The 24,404-nt window shown below is 35.7% G+C and overlaps 2 protein-coding genes across 3 annotated transcripts in view; both read left to right on the top strand.

Annotated features, from left to right (window-relative positions):
• The window catches only part of LOC134663946 (ras-related and estrogen-regulated growth inhibitor-like protein), a 29,538-nt gene extending 15,544 nt beyond the window's left edge, over window positions 1-13,994 (top strand). The window contains exons 2-7 of one of the 2 annotated variants that reach the window (XM_063520492.1): window positions 3,042-3,133; window positions 3,941-3,997; window positions 4,093-4,193; window positions 8,451-8,645; window positions 10,850-11,027; window positions 11,393-13,994. In XM_063520492.1, the coding sequence (XP_063376562.1) occupies window positions 3,061-3,133; window positions 3,941-3,997; window positions 4,093-4,193; window positions 8,451-8,645; window positions 10,850-11,027; window positions 11,393-11,511 (723 nt within the window). In that variant the 5' untranslated portion in view covers window positions 3,042-3,060 and the 3' untranslated portion in view covers window positions 11,512-13,994. The remainder of the gene's footprint in view (window positions 1-3,041; window positions 3,134-3,940; window positions 3,998-4,092; window positions 4,194-8,450; window positions 8,646-10,849; window positions 11,028-11,392) is intronic. The other variant, XM_063520493.1, reaches the window with a different exon arrangement.
• Window positions 13,995-15,960: 1,966 nt separating this feature from the next.
• On the top strand, window positions 15,961-23,611 carry LOC134663947 (class E basic helix-loop-helix protein 22). Its single transcript, XM_063520495.1, has 4 exons — window positions 15,961-16,496; window positions 22,112-22,208; window positions 22,657-22,796; window positions 23,389-23,611. Exons 1-4 carry the CDS (start codon window positions 16,297-16,299, stop codon window positions 23,534-23,536), a joined length of 585 nt encoding a protein of 194 aa, XP_063376565.1. The 5' UTR covers window positions 15,961-16,296; the 3' UTR covers window positions 23,537-23,611.
• Window positions 23,612-24,404: the final 793 nt, after the last annotated feature.

Genomic DNA, 24,404 nt, shown 5'->3' with positions numbered 1-24,404 from the left:
TTTTCACTGCGTAATGTGTGTTTTTTTGGCAGCTCCTAACCACAGCCGGTTGATAGATTAATTTTATTAATTTTGGCGCCAAACATAAATAAAAAGTGGCGTCGCCGGCGAGGCGGCTCACTATCAGTAGGTATTCCGGTTTAGAGATATTTTAGTGTAAACGACAAATTAGCGCTCATAAATCCGATTTTTTACTTTGGTACTCGCATTTATGTTATATTTTTGCTAACCGGGCACACCGGTAGCATTGAGTGCCTAATTGGCAGTGGCGGATTTGCCCTAAAGCACAGTAGGCCCGGGCCTAGGGCGGCAAGATATTTAGGGGCGGCAAATTGTGATAAAAAATTCGCTGATGGTAACAAGAAATAACTCAAAATGTAGTCAATATTATGGGTGCCTTGAAAGGGGCGGCTACAGGGTCTGGGGCCTAGGGCGGCAAAGACTGCAAATCCGCCACTGCTAATTGCCTATGAATATGTAGCAAGGGCTACGAAAGAGACATTATCGTATAACATATATCTATTTGTATAACCGTTATATAGGTATTATTTTTGGAATTTACTTACGCCGCGATTCGAGAAATGAATTAGAGATTCACTAGATATGAAATAGTGAAGATAATTTTCTATATCGTATCTAGTGAATATCTAATTCATTTCCCGAATCGCGCCGTTAGGTAGGTAAAGTTCAATACATACCAACTACAAAGATACAGAAATTTCAAAAATAGTTTAGGTGCCTACTGATTTAGATCATCAAACGTGTAGTTTTGTGTACATTTCATTTAACGTGTAGGTTTCTACTTTATTAAAAAAAATTAAGTAGGTAGTAATAACTTTTTCTCAAACATGCAATGAAATATTGATGTTATGTTCCTTATAATAGGCTGCGAAGTATGACGTTTCAGCGGCTAGGACAAAAGGTCGTTAATGGAATTTCATACACATCTTGCAGGCCTAGGCCGGCAAAGTCCTCTTTTTTAATTTTCATTTCACAGATATTTGTGACACAGCATCGTGGCATTCATCCATTAAAAAAAATTAGACGCAGTATTTGCTTTATGGTTCGTAATGACACTCTGCCACTACGCCTATAAAAAAAAACCAAAATACCAAGGTTTGCTATAATTTGCAGTTTTATTTGTATAAAATCAACATGAACTTAATAAATAATACATTCTATAATTTTATAATTTTAAATTATAAAACTACACAAATAAAACCATTTAAAATATTTCATCTAAACGTTAGCGGTAAAAAGGTCTACTCAAACACGCGTAGTTATATTTTTTAAATTGTTATGGAGGTAAAGTTGAAAAATAGTCATTCTGTTTTATTGGATTTATGGTGCGTTGTTGATTTTTTGACTTTAACATGAGTTCCGACGAAATAATGAAAATAATATTAATTGTAATGGTAGGTGTTGGAATTGGCAGCGTAAGCAGAATTGATTTTAAATAACTTGCTGCCTCTGCCGCCAAGTCAAAGACGAAGTATGTATATGGTTGCTTATGGCAATTTTATTATTTGAGAAACTAAGAAAAATGGCTTACAGTTTATTAGAAACAGTTTTGTGGCATATTTTAAATGAATGTAACTACAAATTCGTCAACACTGTGGAAATTATACTTATTTACTCCATGCATAAAGCAACGATGTATGTGAAACATGATATCAACATGAAAGACTATGTAAACTTATGTGACGAAAACGACAGTCAGACGGATACAAGGCGAAAAAATCAAAGATACATGAAAATATACGGGTAGTTAAAATACACGACTCGTGTAAAACATACGCGTGATAATGATAATGATATAGGTACGTGTTGGTTATATTTTGGGTGTAGTTTACTTTTAGTTTTTTCTATAAATAAAACTTGGGTTTCGTGGATTTTTTATTTTATTTATTTCATTGCATGTTTGAGAAAAGCACTATACATACCTCGGCGGGAAATGGGGTTGCCCGCGCTCAGACCTATCCTATATGTCTTCGGCCGGCAACCCCTTTCGTCCCGGCCTCTGGAGTAATGTACTATTATGCCAGCCTCTGTCTTACAAATTGTGTCAGAAAAAACAATATTTTTTACAAGTTTTTAAAACGGTGGAAGTATTTATGTACCTACATCAACATTGCATATTTTATTTAAGTAGTATTCCTGCGTCACGAATCGACGTAATATTGCGTGGATTAAACTGTTTACACATAGGTAATAAGTTATAAGTATAGTACCTATATCCAAAATGACCCAACATTACAACTTAATTATTTTTAGAGTAATTTAAAAAGTATATAACCTTGAATCATTTTGCTGATACCTACCCTGTACCTACCTACCTTAGAATATGTCCAAACATATTAATAAATCTTAAAATAGAAAACGATAAATTAGCACATGCACCTGTTATGAATAATAGGTCGCTGTGTGGTCAGTGTCAGTATTGTTGTCAAGCCGTCCGCCTCCATGGTGTTATTCAACGTATTTTAGGGTTATTCAACTATTTGCGGGCGCGCGGTGCGGTGCGGCACTGACGCAGGTTGTCGCATCCACGTTGTAAATATAGACAACTCGCCGCATGTTTTGTTTTTGCCATCGTTTTGCGTAGCACTGATTAACGAATAGACAACGTCCTTGGCGAAACAAAAGAAAATTTACGTCCGGAATATTTAAAATACTAAAGCAGTGAAAGTCGTAAATGAAACTACTCCAATAAATTAACTTTAAACGATCTATTAGGAATAACCTTGAAACCTTATATTAGAAAGTCGTTTAACAAAATGAAATTATTTGTGTATTTTACGATTCTGACGCTCTTTCACTATTTATATTTAGTTTAAGAACGTACGTCATTCGAAGCAAATCAAGCCAAATTATTGAAACCCAAACGCGCCAATTAGCGCCTCATCTGACGTTACAATACTTACCACACCCCACAAAACCGTTTAGGGATATGAGCTATAGAATAATTGGAAAAATAATAAGTCATCTATATAATTGTGATATAAATAAAGTGCTTATATGCTGTTTTTTTTTTGTTTTAGATATTCGACAATTTTAAAAATGAAGGACGAACGTGCGAGTCCCCCGCGCGTACGCGTCGCAGTTCTCGGCAGCTCACGAGTGGGAAAGTCAGGTAATTAAAAACGCTGAATGCTCATTCAAAAATAAAATTCACCAACACACCACGAATCTATATTATCTGAGGTATTTAGAACGCGTATACAAGAATGTGTCATGTCAAAAACATTTTAGATCTCATCACTGATTACATCTTCTGGCCTAAATACTACACTCCCTAGCGTCGAGTTTCCTGTAATTTTTGCTAGTTTAAGTTAGAAAACGAACTAGCTGAAATAGAACTATAATGTTAAAGGATTCTCCCACTCAACTCACGAACCGCGTGGGCGCTTGAGCCCTAAGAAAACATATAAAATGCTTTTATGCTCTTATCAAGAACTAGAAGTGTTACATCCTGACCCACTCGGCATTACATAAACAGCAAGGCATACTCCAGTGACCCGTTCTACTGGTGATGTAATACTGTTTTCTTAAACAACAACCAATCAATCTCTACTAGTGAATTCGCACTTCAACCTGCTTAAAGTCGGTCAACAGATGAAACAGATATAAGATGATTCATCGAAATATTATCAAGACCCGTCGACAAGACATCATGTCTGTGCTACCTCGTAAATATACAGATAAAATTTTATACCAGCATTTAAAACGTACATTAAAACTTGCAGATCAATTTGTAGATGCCGTCGACGTTTTTATATTTTGCAATTGAAACATTTAAAACTCTGTAATAGTTATTTATAGGAGTCATTCACCTATCTATTAAAAAAACGTTGCTGACATAAGTAGGTAATGTAATTTTACTTCTCTCGCTAAAACACTTTTGCTATACTTGTATTCAATTTGTCTTTTTTTGTTACAGCTCTAATTGTAAGATACCTAACAAGGCGATACATCGGAGAATATCATTCAAATACAGGTAATAACAAACAGATAAGGCTTCACAAAATGGCTGAAAAACTGATTAAAAAAAATTACAGTTAAAATATGTATATATATTTATTTTTATTTCAGATCTATTATACAGACAGACAGTTCAGATAAACAGCAGCCCGGTGGAATTAGAAGTAATAGATGTCTCAGGCTCAAACTCGGACAAATTTCCAGCAGAACAGGTGAGGGATCACTAATCAATAAAGTGCTTCGCTGTTTATAAATAGGTTAAAATTCTACTCGAGTTCTTTCCAGTGTACCTAATTGCAACAAGATATAGGTTAATGCAGTTCTTTACGAGGCCTTGCTGAGACTCCAATAGACTTCACCTTCGCGTTAAAAGGTTAATTCAACAACTATGGGAAGGTTACGGCTAATTTAAACGCAAATAGGTACATCCTAAATAACCAGTAGATTAGAGGCGGCCTTTTCCAACATCAATAATTATCCTTGATCTTACATTATTGATATTGTTCTGTTTACGACGTAATAATGAACATTCATAATACTTAGGCACTCTGATGTGTCAGATTCAAGAACATCTACATGTAAATTAAAACATTGGTTAAACTCCCGTATCAGCTGACTCAATGAATATGCTCCGGTTATAATTATTCTCATGAATCATTGGCATTGTACTTTGTTCGATTGATGTTGTTTATGATGAATATTATCTTTGATACGCTCCCGGACTGCACCTGGCTTCTGTCTGCAATGGATCGAAGTAACGATCCCGCATCGCCTTCCGCAAACAAAATGGGAGATTAACTGAAGATTAAACTGGCCTTTATGAGTTAGCAACGAGGTTAATCGTTGCTAATATAATACGAGAGGAATGAATTATGGCTTCTAGTGCTCCAGTGACCAGCTAGACTGCAGCAACATGACTCAAAATGTTTACGCTCCGCTACATTATCTACTGACTTATTCTCAAATCAGGGGAAAGCCCAATTGGATTATTTATATGTACGAATAGTTTGATTTACCTAAACAATTGCCAATAATAATTTAAAAACGTAAAAATTACGTAACGTAACGTAAAAATGTACATGCTAATACAATATAAGTATACTTTGTTCTAAAATAAACTTGATAGAGTTAGACCAAGAAAAGTCTGCAGCGATTTTGATAGCCCACGCAGTGTAAGTGTAATTTATACGTAATAATTTCATAGAAGTTTGACGTTTAAAATAACACTTGCACTGCGTGGGCTATCAAAATTGCTGCAGACTATTCTTGGTCTAACTCTATTGCGCTTTAATTCACTTCAACGTCAATCTCCTGTTGTAAGTAAATTTAATAATACGCGATATTACAAGCATTACGTATATAAACACTAATTTATTATTTAATATATTTAAAAATATCTGAAAAGGAAATCCCTTGTCATCCCCGTCCAACAGGAGTGGGCGGGCCGGCGACTAGACATCTAATCGATGGGAATCAGAAGGATCCATTACAAAGCTTTACTTAATGCTACCCACGCAGGCTTTTCTTGCATATATAACTTACTTCGCTGTAGTTTTGTACATACTATATAATTTATAGTATTATGTATATATCGATACTATATAATATATAGTATTATGGATATATAGGAAGGAAATTAAGTTCTTGATAGGAAATAGCGTGTTGATCATTTATTATTACGAAGCATAGATTGAAAGATCTGTATCGAATATTTTACTATTTGTGCTGTTATTTATATAGGTCGCAGTACGATAGATAAAGCAATTAAAGGGAAAGGGATATAATTATATGTCGTAACATACTATACGGCATATAACTATATCCCTAGGGATATAACTATACCTCCGCCGCACCGCCGCACTCCTACCTACAATTATTTCACTTAACCTTAAACTTAATCCAGTAATATAACTATATCACTAAACTAAAGACGTATTATAGTTATATCCCTAGTAAGATAGTAATGAATCACTTTCGTATAACTATCCCTAGGGTTATAACTATATAACGGCTTTATCTATCGTACTGCGACATATATACTTCATACAATATTTATATAGGTCATAATTTATTGTCACTAATACTAAGTGTCATTATTATTAGGGGCCTATTGTTATCTACACAATATACATGAGGTAGGTAAATGTAACATTATCTTTTGACGCTCACCCCTTAACAGGATACTTAACGTCGTCGTTATCCTGGTGACATATGAGATACATAATCCACTTAATCCTAAGTTAATTCTATGGGCTTGCTCAGAGTTATTATTTATACACAATTAGCCAAAAACGGATACAATTTTAACATAATAAAGATTGATTTCAAAAAGCATACATTACACAGAACATACATACATTACATTACATACTTACATACATATATCATGTGTACATCGATCCTATTCTTTTTTTAATAGTTTATTCGATTGTGTAACATGTATAGGTCGATTTAAAGCAAGAGTACTATTTGTCAGTTTTATATTAAAATCGATTTACCTTAGGGTAAATCGCATCCAGATTTAACATGAGTGAAATAGTAAATAAAAAATACAAAATATATTATTTATCTCAAAAACTGAATGGGTCTAAAGTCTACAGTCTGAAAGTCAACAACACGTCTATGAATGAGCTGCGAGAACATTAGCTATTTCCGAGATGTGGGAGTGAGCGATCGGCGTTGGAAAGCAATTCGGTTTAATTTGGCCCAACAATGAGCATCGCCAATCACAGTCGTCCGGCGTCGCGACGGCGGGGGCGCCCGTGAACCACCACAGTCTAATTTTAACACGGAATGTTGGCTTCCACCCGTAATTAATCATTTATGTCTGAATTCTGAGTTTCTACGGATAGCATAGCTCGCCTGCGCTTCTTCAGACTTTAGAAAATAAGCAATCAAAATCTCACGAACGATTAATAAAGGTACAGACCGGCTCACACAGACAGGTGACTCACAGTACATTCTCACCACCCACGTTTACAAACAAGACAAACAATAACAGGAGCCAATTTGACTTACTTCAATAACAGCTCAAAAGCGCCACATGGATTTACTTGGGAAAAGTTTAAATGTTATATTTTAAACTTTCGCGTTTTGAACACATATTATTAACTCACATTTATAGACGGGTCTAACGCGAATTTTATTCAATTAACGTAAAATGGGATGAGTTGGGTGAAATTTGACTTTCAAACCTCGATAAAATTTTATTTTCACCACACCAGCTCGGAAAGGCTTACTTTGCACTTCAAAAACTGATAGCAAAGTTGCATTTTATTCACATATGTAAGTAATCAAATGCAAATTTTGAGTTGTTTTCTTATGTTTGCTGGTAGAATTGACTTTTAAATGATGATTTTTGATGATAAATATTTAATAACACTCATTTGGATTTTATTTGGTTTGTTTTTGTTTGATATTTTACATTTAATATTTGCTTCGGGTTGGTGTGGTGAAAAATTTTGTGTTTCACTCGGGGGCAAATTTTGTTTAACCCTCGTGCTTTGAAACCCTCGCAACGCTCAAGATTCCATTTTTCGAATCACTCGCTACGCTCGTGGTTCAATTTTGGAATCTTTCGCTTACTCGGGTATCAATATTAGCACGAGCGGTTAAACAACAACTTTGCCCCCTTGTAAAACAAATAACTATTTTACATGTGAAAACTGAATGGTGATCAATAATAAGTGGTTCGGACGTTTGTATTTTATTTTGGGTAATTCCATTTCATAACTTTGACGATAAAGAGGAAAACCCACCTCACCCCGTAGTGCCTCGTATTTGGGGTCAGAGGGTTTTTCATACAAACGTGATTTTGGAAGATTGTTGGATCGATTTTTTTTATTATGCGTATTACTATAGCCCTATTTTAAATTGGAATACATTATTTTTGTAGCAGTAGCCTTAAAATCCCTTCTCACCCCCTCTCAAACCTTTTCTCCCCATTCATAACACAACTCTCCCCGCGAAACCTACTCACCCCGTTTTACGGTACCTTGATTTACCGACGTTTCGTCACAGGTTTCACTCGTCACCCCCGTCAGGTTAGACCCGTCTATAAATATGAGTTAATATGAGTTTAAATGTTACCATAAATGTAAAATTTTGCTATTCGTAATCCATTAACTCCTCAAATTCAGAGTGCTCAGTGACTTTCGTGATGTCAAAACAAAAACGCGTTGGTTTGACACTAAGTAATTAATAGAATGATGACAGTGATTCATTGAAACAGTTTTCATAGGACACTAGGTGAAAGAAATGCCAGAATATAAATAATATCTTGGCCATTGAAATCTGCGCCATTGGTTTCAAAAAAGTGCTAGAACACTTTTCAGAACTGCTGAATCAAATGTTGAAATAACTATGTTAATAGCTGCCTGAAGGAATACTAAGCATTTGAAGCATACCTAATTAAATCTTCCTGTAGAATAATATTCCTATGGTCGTTAATGTTAGGTTTTTCGTTTCAGATCCAATGGGCAGACGCATGCCTGATCGTGTACTCGGTGACGGACAGGAGCAGTTTCGAGTACGCCACGGAAGTCCTGAAAGCCCTGAGGAGAGCCCCCGCGACCGCGAGCCCGGCGCACGGGCCCGCGGGTGCTACCACGCCCATGCCCTTAGCCCTTTTAGGCAATAAGACAGACTTGGACCATTTGAGACAGGTCAGTAGAACAATTAAAAATAATTATTTCTACAGGGATCCCCTGATCCCTGTATCCATACATATAACTCGTGGCAAAAACAAAACTGACTAAAAAGGATGCAGCTTTAGAAAACTATTTAAAATGTAACTTTTCAGTTAGAAATTAAAATGTCATAAACTAGGTACCTATTAACATCATTCTTGTAAGATATTCCTTTCACATTTTACATTCATGTAAATAAATAATCTCACACATTAATTTTTAAAAACCCGTACCTACGTACGTACTTTAAACAATGTTAAAACCATTACAGACTTTTAAATGACTGGTGTTTTCAAATTTGCTCTGCAACATGACCTTTAAAGTTAATCATTAAATCTGACCTATGCTACTAAGTCTGCCAACGCAAAGTAGAATTAACAATTTGCTAAATTAAATCAGCCAGTTCGCTATGTGGGCGGCAGAATCAACTTATATATTAGATTAAAAAATGAAATCAGACTCACATATTGACATTTTGTAATATTGTTCGTTTTCATTACTTACTTTTTGTATCAATAGGTACGTATAAATACATACAACTTCTTTCTATGTCACGCCCACTGACTACGAATGAATATGCTGTGAATCTGTGGGTAGTAATCAATCATTGAGATGCTCGGACCGATCAACAATCATATATTTAGTGATTAATGTAAATATTACTTATAAAAATAAAAGTCTGCATTCACGAATGAGTAGGTAATGGAATACAGAGAGTTATTACGCACGTTTTATATGCGATGCAAGTATTCACGAATGATAGCTTCCATCTCCATGAAACGAACGTCAGCATTCAGTACACGAACAATAGAGGGGCTCTGGCGTAACCACCATTCATATGTCACAAACTCCTATCTCTGAAAGTTCCCTTTTCTCGTTATGTGCACTCGGCTATAGAAACTTTGATGAGGCATAACAAGGGCTGTAGATAACATTGACAAGTTACACAAATACATTCTCCGAACTTTAGTTGAATCGATTAGGTTTACAACAAAACAATGTTCAAGGCAATGCTCAGTTATCTCAGTGCAGAAATTGCTTTCTATAACGTTTTTATTACAAGACTAACACACAGTAGCGCAGTTAACTACATATTTAAAAGAAGCCTTTGTCATCAGACATGTCAGCTCCGTTGGGCCTCTAAGTATATTACAGTTTCAATAAGTGTTACCTACTAGATATAAGAAAACCTGTACACGAATTTCGCAGTTTTAGACAGGGCTTCAGCCAATATCGAGTGAAATACCCTAAAACTCTCGATTACATAATTTAATTGGCCTGAAAATTCGAAACAGAAACCGACACATTTATCAAAGAATTATATAACAAACTCGTAACCAAATTACTTTTCACCCAATTTACGGCCTAACCCAACTCGGCTCGGACAGGCAATGTTACGTAACGGGGCCAACCCGAATGGACGACCGAATTAAACAGAAAAGTTTGCTCGAATTACACCTATAAAGAGGAGGGATAACCACACGTTCAAATTAGATTTGCGATTTTGTTTTGTTAAATTCAATATAAACGCGGTTTACTTTTGTTATAATTAATTTATTACTAAAAATTTAAGTAGATTAGGTATTAATCATCAGTTATGTATATAATCTATGTAGAACTTTTAAAAATGAGTCTCATTTCACTATCGCAGTTTTATGGTAACCGATTGTTTATTCACACAGACCAACCCTATTCTGTGTTCATTCAGCGTACTTCGTAGCATACCGTAGCCGTAGCGCGTAGCATTCTAAGGTCACAAGAGGAAAAAAAATCGTAGCTCCTAAGCTCACATAAAAGTCATGCTATAACTGCCAGGCGTATTCGAATTTTATTAACAGGTTATGAATTACATCTTGATCACTTATGGATCTGAACTGTCAGTGGCAAAAGTGACATTCCTTCAAACAGAAACTTTCACATTCAAAAACGTTTTCGTAGCGCTACGTTTGTTTTCTAGCCGATCCCGAGGTCTATTCAGATAATAACTTCTTCTTATGCAACGGTTATGGAAGTGAACTGTCAGCTGTCAATATTGGCATTTACGATTGAAGAAACGTCATCGTTGACGGAAGGTAGATCATGTCCATAACCGATTCATAACAAGATTATAAACATCGAGTTGCCCTCATGCTTACAAAAAACGAGAATAATACATATTGAAATGTTGGTTTACATTACAGGTAACGACTCAAGATGGTCAGAGCATAAGTGCCGCCCATAACGCATCGTTTAGCGAGGCGAGCGTGGCCGACAACTCCGGCGACCTGTATCGCTGCGTGGACCGGCTGCTCGCCGAGGTGCGCACTCCTTTGCGCACGCGCAAGTTCTCCGTCACCAAGATGCTAGGCTCTCTTATAGGTAAGATACAATACTACATTAGCTAGGTAACTTGTCAAAGTCAAATATCGAAATCATTAGAAATTACATCTGTGCGCTGTAAAAAAATAGCACCGACCAAACTAAAAGAGTTTGCCGGTTCGGACTTAAATTTTAAGTGCTAAATAGCTGGTCTCATGGTAACGTCGCAGAAAAGTCCATTATGGTTAAAACTATGGTCAAAATTTTGCTAAAGATATGGATGGGATATAATGTCAGTGGCAATAGTGACGTGTTTGTTTGATGAAACGTCACTTTTTACACTGATATATCCGCACCCAGGCGTATCTTTAGCAAATTTTTGACGTAATTGAAGATTCTGGATAAATAAGTTCTATGTTCAACAGAAGTATTTTACACAGGTGGCGCTACAAACAACAGCCAAGCGAGCCGCAGCGGGTCGATGGTGGCGTGCCCTCGCGTGCCCACGCCGTCGCGGCCGCCGCTGGCCGCCGCGGCGCCCTGACCGCCAGCCGCGCCCGCGCACCGCGCGCGTTGATGCCTCGCCGGCGCGGGCGCCGTATGGCTGGCCTGCCTGCCCATGCCCACCCGCTTCGCCGCCGCGCCGCTCTCCGCCACCATGTGATTTGCTACTCGTTACCGTATTTCAGTCGGCCTAAATTGATGTACATTTTAATGAACTGTTTATAATATACTTGTATAGACCTGATTTTAAAGAAAACTGCAAGAGTTTGTGAGATTTATGTGTCGACTAATTATCAATTAGGCTATAGTTTAAGAATGAAAGTGTTAGTAACATTGAAGTTAGTTGAGACATAATGATATAGTGCACCTTTAACAAACATTGGTGCTGATCTCTATTGATGGAGCGCAATTCAACCAGAAGAGAACAATGAGTAATAAATATAATGAAAAGTCCACGTCATACGGAAAAAATAGTTATAGACGTATCTGAGATATATTCTTAATTGATGTTGTACCTAATCATAAGCGAGTAACTTTACGAGATACTCATACGGTGCAGTAGAAGATGGAAGACAAGAAAGCGCCGTTGTTGAATATTAGCTAACTCACCAAACAAGCCAAAGATGTAATTCCTAGTCGTACATTAATAAATTATGAAATTGTAAATACATTTGTTGTAGTTATAGATACAGATAAACATTTAAGATAACCGAGAATTAAGTTAGGTAGATAGATGTTAATTTTATAAATGTATTGTTCTTGCAGCCGTATCATGATGGCGTGTACACATACTGGGAATTTATATATTAAAAGAAAAATAATCCTGCGGTAAACGTAGCGTTATGTTATAAAATTTTTGATGGAAGTTAACTATTGTTGGTAGAATTATTGGTTTTAAAATTCTATTAATGAATAAGACAATAAATCCCATACCTACAAAAAAAGTTTACTATTATATGTTACATGTAATCATTGAAAAGAAAGTATTAAACATCATCTCTGTTTTATACCCATTACTTACTAAATATAATAACTTCTGATTGTCTTGGTAACAAATCATACATGTAGGTAGATACACTCTCAAAATGAGCTGACTAAATGTTTACATTATATCTGAAAATTCTCAAAGTTTACAAACCAAAGTATCATTATAATATATGTAATATCTTAATAGATTCTTAAATTTCTGGTCTAAAACCTGAACTTAATCGTTGTAAAGCAACTATTATAAACCATGAACCGAGCTTTAAACTAATTATCCAACATGTCTAATAATTGGATTTATGTCTCCCATATGTACTAGAAATTAGGATGTATGGACATGTAAATATCTAGGTGTATTTGCTTGTTATAGAAAAAATACAAGGGTACGAAACTGGAAACTAGTAAGATGTTTTTGATATGGTTGGGTGGGGCTCAGAACTGTGCTAAAAACGGTAACTAGGTGAACAAGTGTGATATCTACAGTAAGTGCTGTATTGGAAAAGGAGTGTTCTGATTCTTATGTATCTAGGTAGCCTAAATGCAAGCCTAATACTTATGACTATATATATGGATGTACTCTAAATAATGGCCTAAATGAATTTTTAGTAGGTTTTAATAGGTACTCGTCTACTCGTACTCTTTCTTACTAGTTTTCTACTTTTGCACAGTATTAATATGCTATGTAAGTCTCAAAATACTTTGTCTCTATAAACTTCCTTTAAAAATAAAAATTAAACGTCAAACTGTCTGTACACAAACATAATCACTACATGTTGGTGTTGTTGGTGAATGGCAAGATTAAAACTAATCATTGTTGTTAACCCGTAAAAGTAGTTTTGGCGAAGATGTTAATAATGTTTACAGACATAGTTTAAATTTGTGGTATAATGTGCACTTGTGCATAGGGTTCCGGAAATTTAAATTTCCATTGGGCCCATTTCTATCCGATAAATATTTATAACATATAAAGGTTATAGTTATATATATTTTAAATTATCTACATGTCTCAACATAATACTAATGATCATGACAGTTTGGGTTTCTTTTGATCTCTTTGATTGTTCCTAAGTTCTGTTGAGATTTGAGATGGAAATGTAACGGTATACTTTTCAAAACTGTGTCAACTGATCGAAAGCCATAATCGATATGACAACGTATCACAAAACCACTGATGTTGTTGTCATTAAAAGTTATTATTTGCTGCCGATTTTATGACATCGCCTAGAAACTCTGCCTAGAAATGATGTTATTATTTAAAATATACCGAAAAATAAGAATTTTGAGTCATCGGTGACAATTTGGTCATAATAATAACGATATGGTGAGCTGTCATGAAACGTCAGGAAATAATATGGCGCCACGCGCCAGTACCAGTGCGTACATATTCCATGGGCGTGCATTGCATTTATGTGTTGATATTATGATATATTATTTAAATATAAAGACTAAAAAGTCGGAACTGATTGGAATAAGTTGTAAATAATTTTGAATTGTCTAGCTTTAATATGACGTATTTAAAATAAACTTTATTGAATTATTTCATTCGTTTTAATTTTAAACTGATATAAGACCTTGACAGTTTGGTCATATATAAATATAAGATTCCGTTGAGTTACCTTCAAAACATCCCAGAACTTAGTTACTTATCGCAAATTTTAACTAATAAGAGCTACGTTAATAAAATGTAAGTCTTTATGCGACAAATGAGAGGCTATAAAATTTATAATCTTTTTTAATATTATTTCCACTTTTTAAGGGTAACGCTTAAATTAATCATACTAACTAAGTGGCAAGGACAGGCAAACAGAAACTTGACATTAAAGTGTAGGAAATCAATATATTGTAGCCAAAAATAATTATTGATAAATTATACTAAAAATAAAGCATAATATATTATAAACTGAAATATTTAGATGTCATATCTCGGGGATCCACTACCGTACATTCGCAATACAAACGTGATTAAGAGTAGTGTTTCTAAACTTAATTATTAATATGCTAATGCTGCTTTAACAATTCGTTAAAGATCTTGTTTTGACACGACCGTGACAATCGCGCACGCCGATTGGTGTTCACGAAAGCACCGTCGTATCATTAGGCATCTCGCTCGCTTCATTGGCGCACACGAGATGGCTAATGATAGTAATGAGCTCGAAATCGAATTTTACAAAATTATAAATATTTTGACAGTGAATTTTAATTTACAGCTTGATTAATGACAATAAAAATATGCTACTGTACTGTGCTGCTGCTGCTGCTTGACTTTCTATAAAAAATAATTTTAAATCATCCATAACTCTCTACACTGAGAGAAAAGTACAACAAACACTCACTCAGAATTACAAAAATAAACTTAATCCGGGGACAAGGAGAGTTAACTAATAGGAACAAATTGACTTTTGCAATTTCTATTAGTTCTTGCAATTTCTATTATCTGTTTGTTGAAATTATATTTGGGATTACTGAGCTGTTTGTAGAAAAAAATAAACTTTACAGAAATAGTGAAACGTCCATAATTATTACTAAAACTTCATTTTTTCCCCCAGTACAGAACTGTTTTTTAATTCCTGGTGATGATTTTTCTCTCAGTGTAGGAGGTAAAATCAGTTAAGTATGCATAAGCCTGCGTGGGATAACATACCTACTCAATGATATGAGCAACAAATGTTATGAAAATATATTTTTTTAATCATTTAACATACTACGAAATGTTAAATGATTAAAAAAATATATTTGTTGCAATTTTTAACACGAGCTGTCATTCTGGAATTCGCAAAAATGTTTTACTGTGACATACTTCACACAAATTGAGCAATAAAGAACATAAACATATCCCGTTCTCGATCCCTTAACATCATTGCTATCATTACGCCCAAGATATATGCTGATGGGCTCTACAGAGTTAACCCACTTGCTGGCGCGCCCATAAATTAGTCCGGGATAATGTTTGAGATAGAGATGAACACGCTAGAGGGCAACGACCGCGCCGTTTTGAGATACCTGCTAGGGATTATCGATGATATTTACGAATGGGTAGAAAAGAATGGGAAGAAGAAGAAAGGGCTACTGGTCATTCGCATTATTGTTTGAAACAAGGTCATTTAGGCTGTTAATAGGGTTAATATTGTTTTACACTTCCGTAGCGCTGCTATCTAGACAGGAATTCGATCGTAAATAGATATTGTGGGTAGGTTCTCTCTTCCTTTCCTTATGTGGTAGTCAGTACGCAAAATATTAAAAACTGCAACCATGTGAATTAATTACTTTTTACATAGGAGTAGATATAAAATGAAAATAATAATTATGAGAAATAAATAGTAAAGGAAGTATTATAAAATTTATAAACTGAGATTTACTCATTCAGTCAGATTTAAAGTAATTATAAGTACGAAATCTCGAACTTATTAGCTAAAGGTCTTTTATCTTTTATTACTTAATGGTTTTTACTTGTAAATGTACAAATAAATAACATTATAAAAAGATTTTATGAGCATAAAATGACCAGATGCAATAACTGCCACCGATCAATATCATAAGCGTTTAAAACCAATTTGATATCGTCCACGCGACAACAAATCACAATCGCATCTCGAACAATGCGAGATGAGGGGTGCGCACCCCAGCTGCGTACCGCGATCGATTGTGGACCGCGCCAACTTCTCGCCACGCTGCACTATCCGACTACACGGTTCCCAATTCAAACGTCCCGATCTTTCAACCAGTGTTTGTTTATTTTTTTATTTGTTTAATTAACCTATCCCGACCGTACGCCTAGGCAACAACCTGCCAGTTCAAAGTGGTGACAGATTTTTTCGGCCAGTGTTATGTGCTAATTTTTTAAATGATGGAGGGGCGAAGGGCTTGGGATGGCGTGCCGGTGGAGTCGCACTCGCCACCGCAGTCGGTGCCGGGGCGACGGACGCCGCTGGGAGCCGTCGGGCTTGGAGGATTCTACATGCAAGGTGGGCAGCCGCCGCCGCCGCAACACTGCTATCAGACTGACGAGAACCAGCCGGAACCCGGGACCAGTTACGGTCAAAGGTACGTTCAAATGCTCCTCGAAGAGGTGGAGAAGAAAACTATGTAATTTTTTAAGACTATATTTGGCAATAATATTTTATATAGGGTAGTAGCAAAGAAACAGTAAGGTTAGAGGGTTTAAGATATTTAGTTTATACACACTATGTAGAATTCTAATAAGATTTTAGCATTTAGTTCGTAGTGTAAATCATTTTCAATTATGTCCCAGCTAAAGCAAAACCAACGTAGCATGACTAATAGCCTAAATTTGCATAATCGAGTCTGTTTTGACGTTTGATACTCCAGCATCACATCGCTGACAAATTACAGCCCTATTTGTATGAAGTTTAGGCTCAAAAGTTTATTAACTCGTGCTGTATGTGTTCAACCCATGGCGCATGCGTCTTAGGGTATTTGGAAATTAGTTTGAAATAAATGGTTACCAATGTAGTGATTGGCTACAATGATTTTCACAATCGAACGCAGAAGTATTTCAGTAGGAAAAATTAGGAACTTTTTCTATTCATAATCTTAGGAGTTTAATCGGTTAGCGACTACGTCGCTCCATACGCGAAAATATTTTTGTATTGGATACATGATAATCGAATACACACGAAAATAAGTAACATTTACCTATTTATTACAAATTCTCAATATGATAACATCATACATAGACTAATGAATGTATAGTTATTTGTGCTCGTTAAAAATTTTTTAACCAAAAAATTAAACAATCAAGCCTATACTTAAATATATAACAAAGTGAAATGGTTAAGTAGGTATAGGCCTTTATAACGGATAATTAGACCAATTCTGATCCAGACCTAAAAGAGAAATGACGCGAAAAATATGTTTTGATTGTGATTTGACTAAGATTTGATTTGATTGATTAATTTACGGCGTTACAAAATCGATCTGTACTGTACTGACTGATTACCGGTTGCGACTCTAAGGATTCACCACGGGAAACTTGTTACATTAAAATTCTTTGAGTGACCGCATAGGTACAGTAGAGTAGTCCCTTGGGGAAATCGCGACAGAAAGCTTCATTCTTCTGCTAGAGAAGCCTCTATTGCGCCGAGCCTCTACTGTTTACAAAAAAAGCAGTTTTGCGTTATTTATAAAAATATTTTAAAAATCTACCGGTTTTTTATTGATAAAATATTCGGTGGGCATCCGTTAGTATTCTAACCTCCTATATATTCTGAAGAGTGACGGTCGTGTTCCTTGTATCGCATTTTTTAAATCGTGGCAGTGTATATTTGATAAATATGCACAGATTGCACGTATAAATCCTACCACATGTGCACATGTGTAGCACAAATACAAAGGGTAGCACAATGATGTGCTTCTAATGGAGTTAGCATCTGTACACAAAGGCCGCCACGTCGCCCCTGTCAAGTGCCCGCTCTCGCCAGTTCACTACATGACAATAGTTGTCCAGGAATCAATCATAGCCCGTTTACCGATTTATTCATTTAGTTCAAGACCGTATTGAATAAATACGATTTAATAAAATTGTAATTTTTTGGTTGTAGATTTAGGAGATATAAGCAAGTTGTTAAAAATTCGATTATATTTCAGTGTTTATACGCTTTATGGACGAAAAATAGAAAAGGAACTTCGAATACGTATTCTAGATCTAAACGAGCTTTTAAATTGACTCTGGGCCCGATTCGGATTTTGAAATAGACATCTAGTTATTAGATGTCTTTTAGACATCACTAAGATACGATAACGATATGTTTAAGAGTTAACCTGTCAAATTTGACATTTGCGCGATTCTGGAGATACTCTTGAACGATTTCCACAGGAAATGACTTAGAGATCCAATTTACATCTAATAGGTAGATATCTTCCTCTATCTAACGTAAAAGTGACATTGGTTGCCCGAATTGCGCTGCAAAAGAGAACTAGTTCATATCTAAACTACTTATAACGTATCTAGAGAATAGATCTACTACGTGTCGTCTCTTGTGAATGTATTGAAGTTCGAATAGGGCAGTCTAACTGTTTAAAAATAGTTAAAGTGTTGTTGATAGAATGGACCCTCCACCCTACCTAGGGGATAACACTCGTCCAAATTTCATTGCTAAAATCGGCCACTTGTCTCGTACACCGAAACCCTTTGTCAATAGTGAAAACTGAACAAATGGCGTCATCAAATTGGGTAGGTAAAGTTTTTTGAAGATAGGCAAATTATATTTTTTCCTGATAGTATTCATTATAGCGATCACGGAAATGCAGCTCTTTTATTTTTATATTATTTTATTGATTAAATATAATTTTTTAAATGATCGATATGACGTTTGTGAGGTGAAATGGCAGATTCGAGTAATTAATTCCTTTGCCGTAGTAAATGGGACGAGATAGAAAAAAAATCGATGTCAACTGTCAGTGTCATTCTTGGAAAATAACTTGCAAATAATTTGAAAATAATGGTCGGACGAAACATTTGTGTTTTCTTGTAATTGGATGTCGGTGTGATTTCTAGAATAAGTATTTTTAACGTCCCTAGCACGCTCAACACGGATATTTTGATAATGATAACGATTGCTTTCGACTACTTGGCACTGCTTCTTGGAGAACATTTTAATTAACGCCTTCACCACGACTCTTGGACTGCTACACGAGTCATTTTGGATCTCAGTATCAACACAATAGATGGAGACGATCCCGGAAACGTTCGAATGGAAATAGAATATTACAGAGATGAACTCAAAGTGCGTCGTACCGTCTACAAGACAGTACAGACGTTACTTTCCAAATTCAGCGTATTTGAGCACACCAAAGTCTTTAACAGCGATTCGGTGCCAAGCTTTGAAGATATATTGGCCAAAATGGTAACTTATACGTTTGTGAGGACTATATAAACGTGATTGTTGTATTATACATACATAATGATTAAGATTGTAATAGTCTTATAACTAGGTCGTTATTGGCTATTATATATGGGCTCGGCAAGGTGTTCACAATATCTGAACACGCACGCCCTGATAATAGAGGCGTGTTCAGATATTTATGAGCATCCTATCTGCACCAATATATCTGATGGCGACTGTACTTTAGAAAACTTATAATATAAATCCAAAATATTATAATATAAATCCAGTAAATTTCGTTTCGTTTTATTTTATAAATCCACAAATTATTATCCTTAAGCATTAACATTACAACAGTATATAGAATCACGCTGTGTGGCGTGCCCTTGAAGAGAATTGAGAGGTTCAAATATGGTCAATATGGATAAGTATGTCTGTAGGGTAAATGTGCTTCACGTTGAGGCCTGTTTACATATTGATAAGTGTTGATTGCGGGTTTAATACATTTGCCACTATACACAAGTAGCAAGTGTATCAACTCGCAAAAAGACTACATTTTTGCTTCCATTGAGGTATACATAGTAAGCACTATTCTCAAATTATGTGAGGAAATAAAACAAATTCAATTTAGTAAAGCGTATTTAATAGGGGTAAAGTGAAGCGAATACAATTAAAAAAACAACGCATATTCTTAGTTTATATTAAATGTAGATGGCTTTTTAGTTTTCACTTGGTCACAGAAATACGCTAAAAACCACTTTCAGAGTAGGTGTTTCTTGCGTTTTGGCTGTCCTTCTTGTGTCCTTCCACAGCATGAGCATGTCGTAAGTCCTGTTGTATTTGTCCCTGGACTTAGCAGGAAGCTAGTTATTCATTATTAAGTTTGCTTCTGCTTTCAAATGAGGCGGTGTGCCGTCTATTCCAGGTCGTTTTCGTCACTTGAACTCATTTTGTTTATTACGAGTATTAAAATAACAAGCGGTAACTTATTGAGTATTGCACAACGAATAAACTTTGCCGCCTTTTATCTGCATATTTTTTAAAATTATATTACCATAGATACTAAGCATACGGTACGCGCATGCGTCATACCGCGCGCACCGCGCAGCGCCCTTTCGCGGTGCTAAAGCGGTATCCAGACGGGACTGATCAAATCGGTCGATTTGATCAGAAATGAAATTGGCGTCATACTCCAATTTTAGATTTATGGTGATATTAGAGCCATTTAAATTGAAAAAATGCCCCATAACGAAAATACTAGCCTCACAAATTGGTGTTCTTGTGTCCGCACCTCATTTTATCGGTCATTATCGGCGGTTGAATTCGGCGAGCCAAATTGGCGTTTGCGTCCGTACGTCCCGATTCGATCGGGCAATTTAATCAGATTGGCGAAAAATTGACTAATCTGGATACGCCTTAAGCAACATCGAGTTCACGATAATTTGACATATAATAATAATAGATTTTTAGCATAAGTTGCATTTCATAAAACTTAACCCAAATCATTTGTAAATGTTCAAGTCAAAGATAAAGACATGTTGGTTTTAAAATTTTAATAAGTATAGACCATAACATTGTCATGATCTTGTAACATTGTTAAAATAAGAGAGTCTCCCATTTTCATTTTATTGCATTTTTTATAAAATGTCTTTAGATTCTCGGGATATCTTGGTCCTAATTCGATTGCTCTTTTTTATGGAAATAATTATATCCTTCAGATTCACAGGATGCTCGAGGCTTAGCCGAATAACACTGCAAGGAAGTATGTCATGGCTCAATGGTTCTAATTAGCCATCAGTATAATACCGCCAATGAATGTTTACATCCACCTGAAAATAAGAACAACATTTATAAAATGAGGATAACCACACAAAACTAACAGATGGTTGAAATTGTTAGAAAAAATTAGACCGATTTCTTGTTTACGAACTTAACAGCTCATGGCAATTTAATAATAAAAATCAAAACACAAGTGAAGAAAGTTTTATGTACCTATGTATTTCACGGATACGTACTCCTGTACGGCCATTGCTCCTCTAATTCAACGGCATTGTGCTTATCACTGTTATGATAATAATTTCAAATTTGTAGAATCTGCTCGCAATCTCGTATGAACTCGCTTATTTTTCTTGCAAAACTCTGTCCAAGGGTCAGCGTAGGGGCCGTCGTGTAGGGGTGGGGAAGAAAACGTTGTCCAATAATTTTACTATGCAGTGCCAAGTTATCGAAAGTAAATTCAATCTTTGTCCAAATACGCGCAGATGTCGTGGGGAATCAGAAGTCCGTGGGTCGTGCTGAGGTCGTCGAAAATCTCAATGATAACATTAATAGCAATTCGCAAGGTAACATGAGGATTGTCCGTTATTTTTCGGGAATGAGATCTAAGTGACACTGACAGTTGACAACGTTTTTTTTCTATCTCGTCCCATTTACTACGTGCAAAGGAATTACTCGGATCTGCCATTCCATCTCACAAACGTCATATCGATCATTTAAAAAATTATATTTAATCAATAAAATGAAATAAAAATAAAAGAGCTGCATTTCCGTGATCGCTATAATAAATACTATCGGAAAAAAATATAATTTGCCTATCTTCAAAAAACTTTACCTACCCAATTGTATAAATAGACCGTTATTTCTGAGACGTTTTATGATTTTTAGCCGACTCAAAGACTCTTTTTAAATGTTTGTATGTGAGAAATTACTAAATATTGGTATTTTATGGAAAAAATTGTTTAAAGGTTGAAAATAATACTTTCCATTTGCGTATTATTTTTTTTTTTCATCAATATGAAACTTCTTTATTTGCAGACCTATGGGCGAAGGAAAATCAAAACAGAAAATGCGACAAGGAAAAACGGTACGACTCAATATTAACGCTAGGGAACGGAGAAGAATGCACGACTTGGTAAGAAATCGATTACAATGTTTTTTTTTTATCATTAATTACCTATGAAAATGATTAACGTTACTTATTATATGTCGCAAAATTCGAATAAGTTACATTTTATGTACCTATCTATAACCTTAGCAAAAAATTAAGACTCTACTGGTGGTTGATAACAAAAGAACTTAATACGTGCATTGCATGTATGATAATTTAATCCTTAAAGGTATTTTTCATTCATATTCGTAAGTTTTGCTATGCTATGCCAGTTAAACAAAATGTTAGTTCAGTTATTGGCAGTTCAGTTATGCAATGCTCGAAGTAAGTGTGATATCTCTCGCCAATTAAAAGCCACCAAGCGGTTGACACTGTTGCGCCAGTCTGTTGTCGAATGTCTCTATTCTCCTGATCGAATGTAGAACTTACTCGGTAGAAGCTAGGAACTTAATATCCCTTTTAAATGTTTCAGAACGATGCACTCGACGAATTACGAAGCGTTATCCCGTACGCTCACTCACCCTCCGTCCGCAAACTGTCCAAGATCGCGACTCTGTTACTAGCCAAGAACTACATCCTCATGCAGGCCAGCGCCTTGGACGAATTGCGAAGGTAAAACTACTTAGGCCCACTTGCACCATCCCACTAACCCGAGGTTAAGCGGTTAAACCGTCAACCCAGTGTCAAATTGTACTGTAACCATGGTAACCAGGTTTAACCGGTTAACCCTGGGTTAGTGGAATGGTGCGAGTGGCGCTTAGCTTAATCAGTTATCAATCAGTAGCCAAGAGCGAACTACATCCTTATGTAGACCAGCGCCTTGGACGAATTGCGAAGGTAAAACTACTTAAACAGTCGTCAATCAGATCCGGCGACTTTTTTTCATTTTCCAATTGTAGTAGGGTGTCCATGGGCGGCGGTAATCGCTTACCATCAGGTGATCCGTCTGCTCGTTTGCTTCCTATATCGTAAAAAAAGTCTCCGAGGTGATTTGATTATAAATGTTAAAAGTTTATGGGTATCCCTACAAAAGTTTTAAAAAAAACGCTGCATATCAGGAACATGCCATAAGTGTCATAACTAATGTTTGAAATTCTTACGCAATTTCTTAGGCATTAAATCTGTACAGTCAGCATCAAATAAATAGTGACGGCCAAATGTATTGGAACACATCCTTATTGAATGCATTTGAATATTTTTACAGGTTAGTAGCATATCTTCAAGGCACAGCGACGGCGGCAGGCATAGTGGTGCCGCCTCCTGGCTTCGACCTGACCGGGCTACCAGCCGCAGCTAAGTTGTTGCAACCGCCCACGCTAGGCCCGCCAGCTCCGCCCGACCCGCCATCTTGAGATCTGCCTCCGCCCGTCAAACTAGAACCCATCGCATCACCCCCTTAGTGACATCGTACGAACATATTAGTGGGCCATTTTATATAAAGTTGTCCCCTACAGTTTTTTTACGAAATTGGGATTTTTAATAGGAAAAAAAGTGTCCCAAGATTTCCATACATTTTTCGATCCTTCCATTCCGAAACCGCCATACAAAGTACGAAAAAATGGTAACGGAATGGGAAAAAAACCTTCGGACACTTTTTTTCTCTTATTATGATAGAAAGAGCTCGTTATTCTGAGTAGAAATAACATAAATAATCCCAATTTTGAAAATAGAGTGTAGGGGACAACTTTAAATAAATTGGCCCTAGTGTACATTTTGACGTTAAATGTGAAGAGAGTACTTAATTTATATATTTTGTTATATTTACGGCATCTATCTTGGAAATCGTCAATTTCTTGTGTAAAAAATACTACACTTTTATTCCGAATATGGTATTGCAACAGATTTTTTTTAACAGACCGATGTAATATTTACTGACATTTGTACTCATAATACTTTTATTGTCATAGTTACGATATCAATAGGTAACATGAACCAATTGCCTTTTTTAAAAATGTTTTATAATTACTACTTATTTATGAAAGGGCTAGTGAATGGTTTTTAGTGTTTTTGTAGACGGACAAAAAAACATATTATACATACAGTATAAATAAATAGGATTTGATATATTAGAATAATATTTTCGAATTAATCCAAACCGTCTGATGTCGACTATTTCAATATATTCGTTAGGTAAGTTTTGACTCTAAATGTATTTATTTAGGTAGGTAATAAAATAATGAGTAATTTTATCAATAGTGATAAAGCAATGGAATGTACTCA

Source organism: Cydia fagiglandana, chromosome 4, assembly GCF_963556715.1.
Source record: "Cydia fagiglandana chromosome 4, ilCydFagi1.1, whole genome shotgun sequence".
NCBI lineage: Eukaryota > Metazoa > Arthropoda > Insecta > Lepidoptera > Tortricidae > Cydia > Cydia fagiglandana.
This window is presented reverse-complemented; position numbering and strand designations above follow the sequence as displayed.

Bases quoted from the DNA above. Each gene is read 5' to 3' on its own strand.
- LOC134663947 (XM_063520495.1), top strand. From the start codon at position 16,297: ATGATGGAGGGGCGAAGGGCTTGGGATGGCGTGCCGGTGGAGTCGCAC. The intron at 16,497-22,111 runs GTACGTTCAAAT...CTTTATTTGCAG, and splicing joins GGGACCAGTTACGGTCAAAG to ACCTATGGGCGAAGGAAAAT. The intron at 22,209-22,656 runs GTAAGAAATCGA...TAAATGTTTCAG, and splicing joins GGAGAAGAATGCACGACTTG to AACGATGCACTCGACGAATT.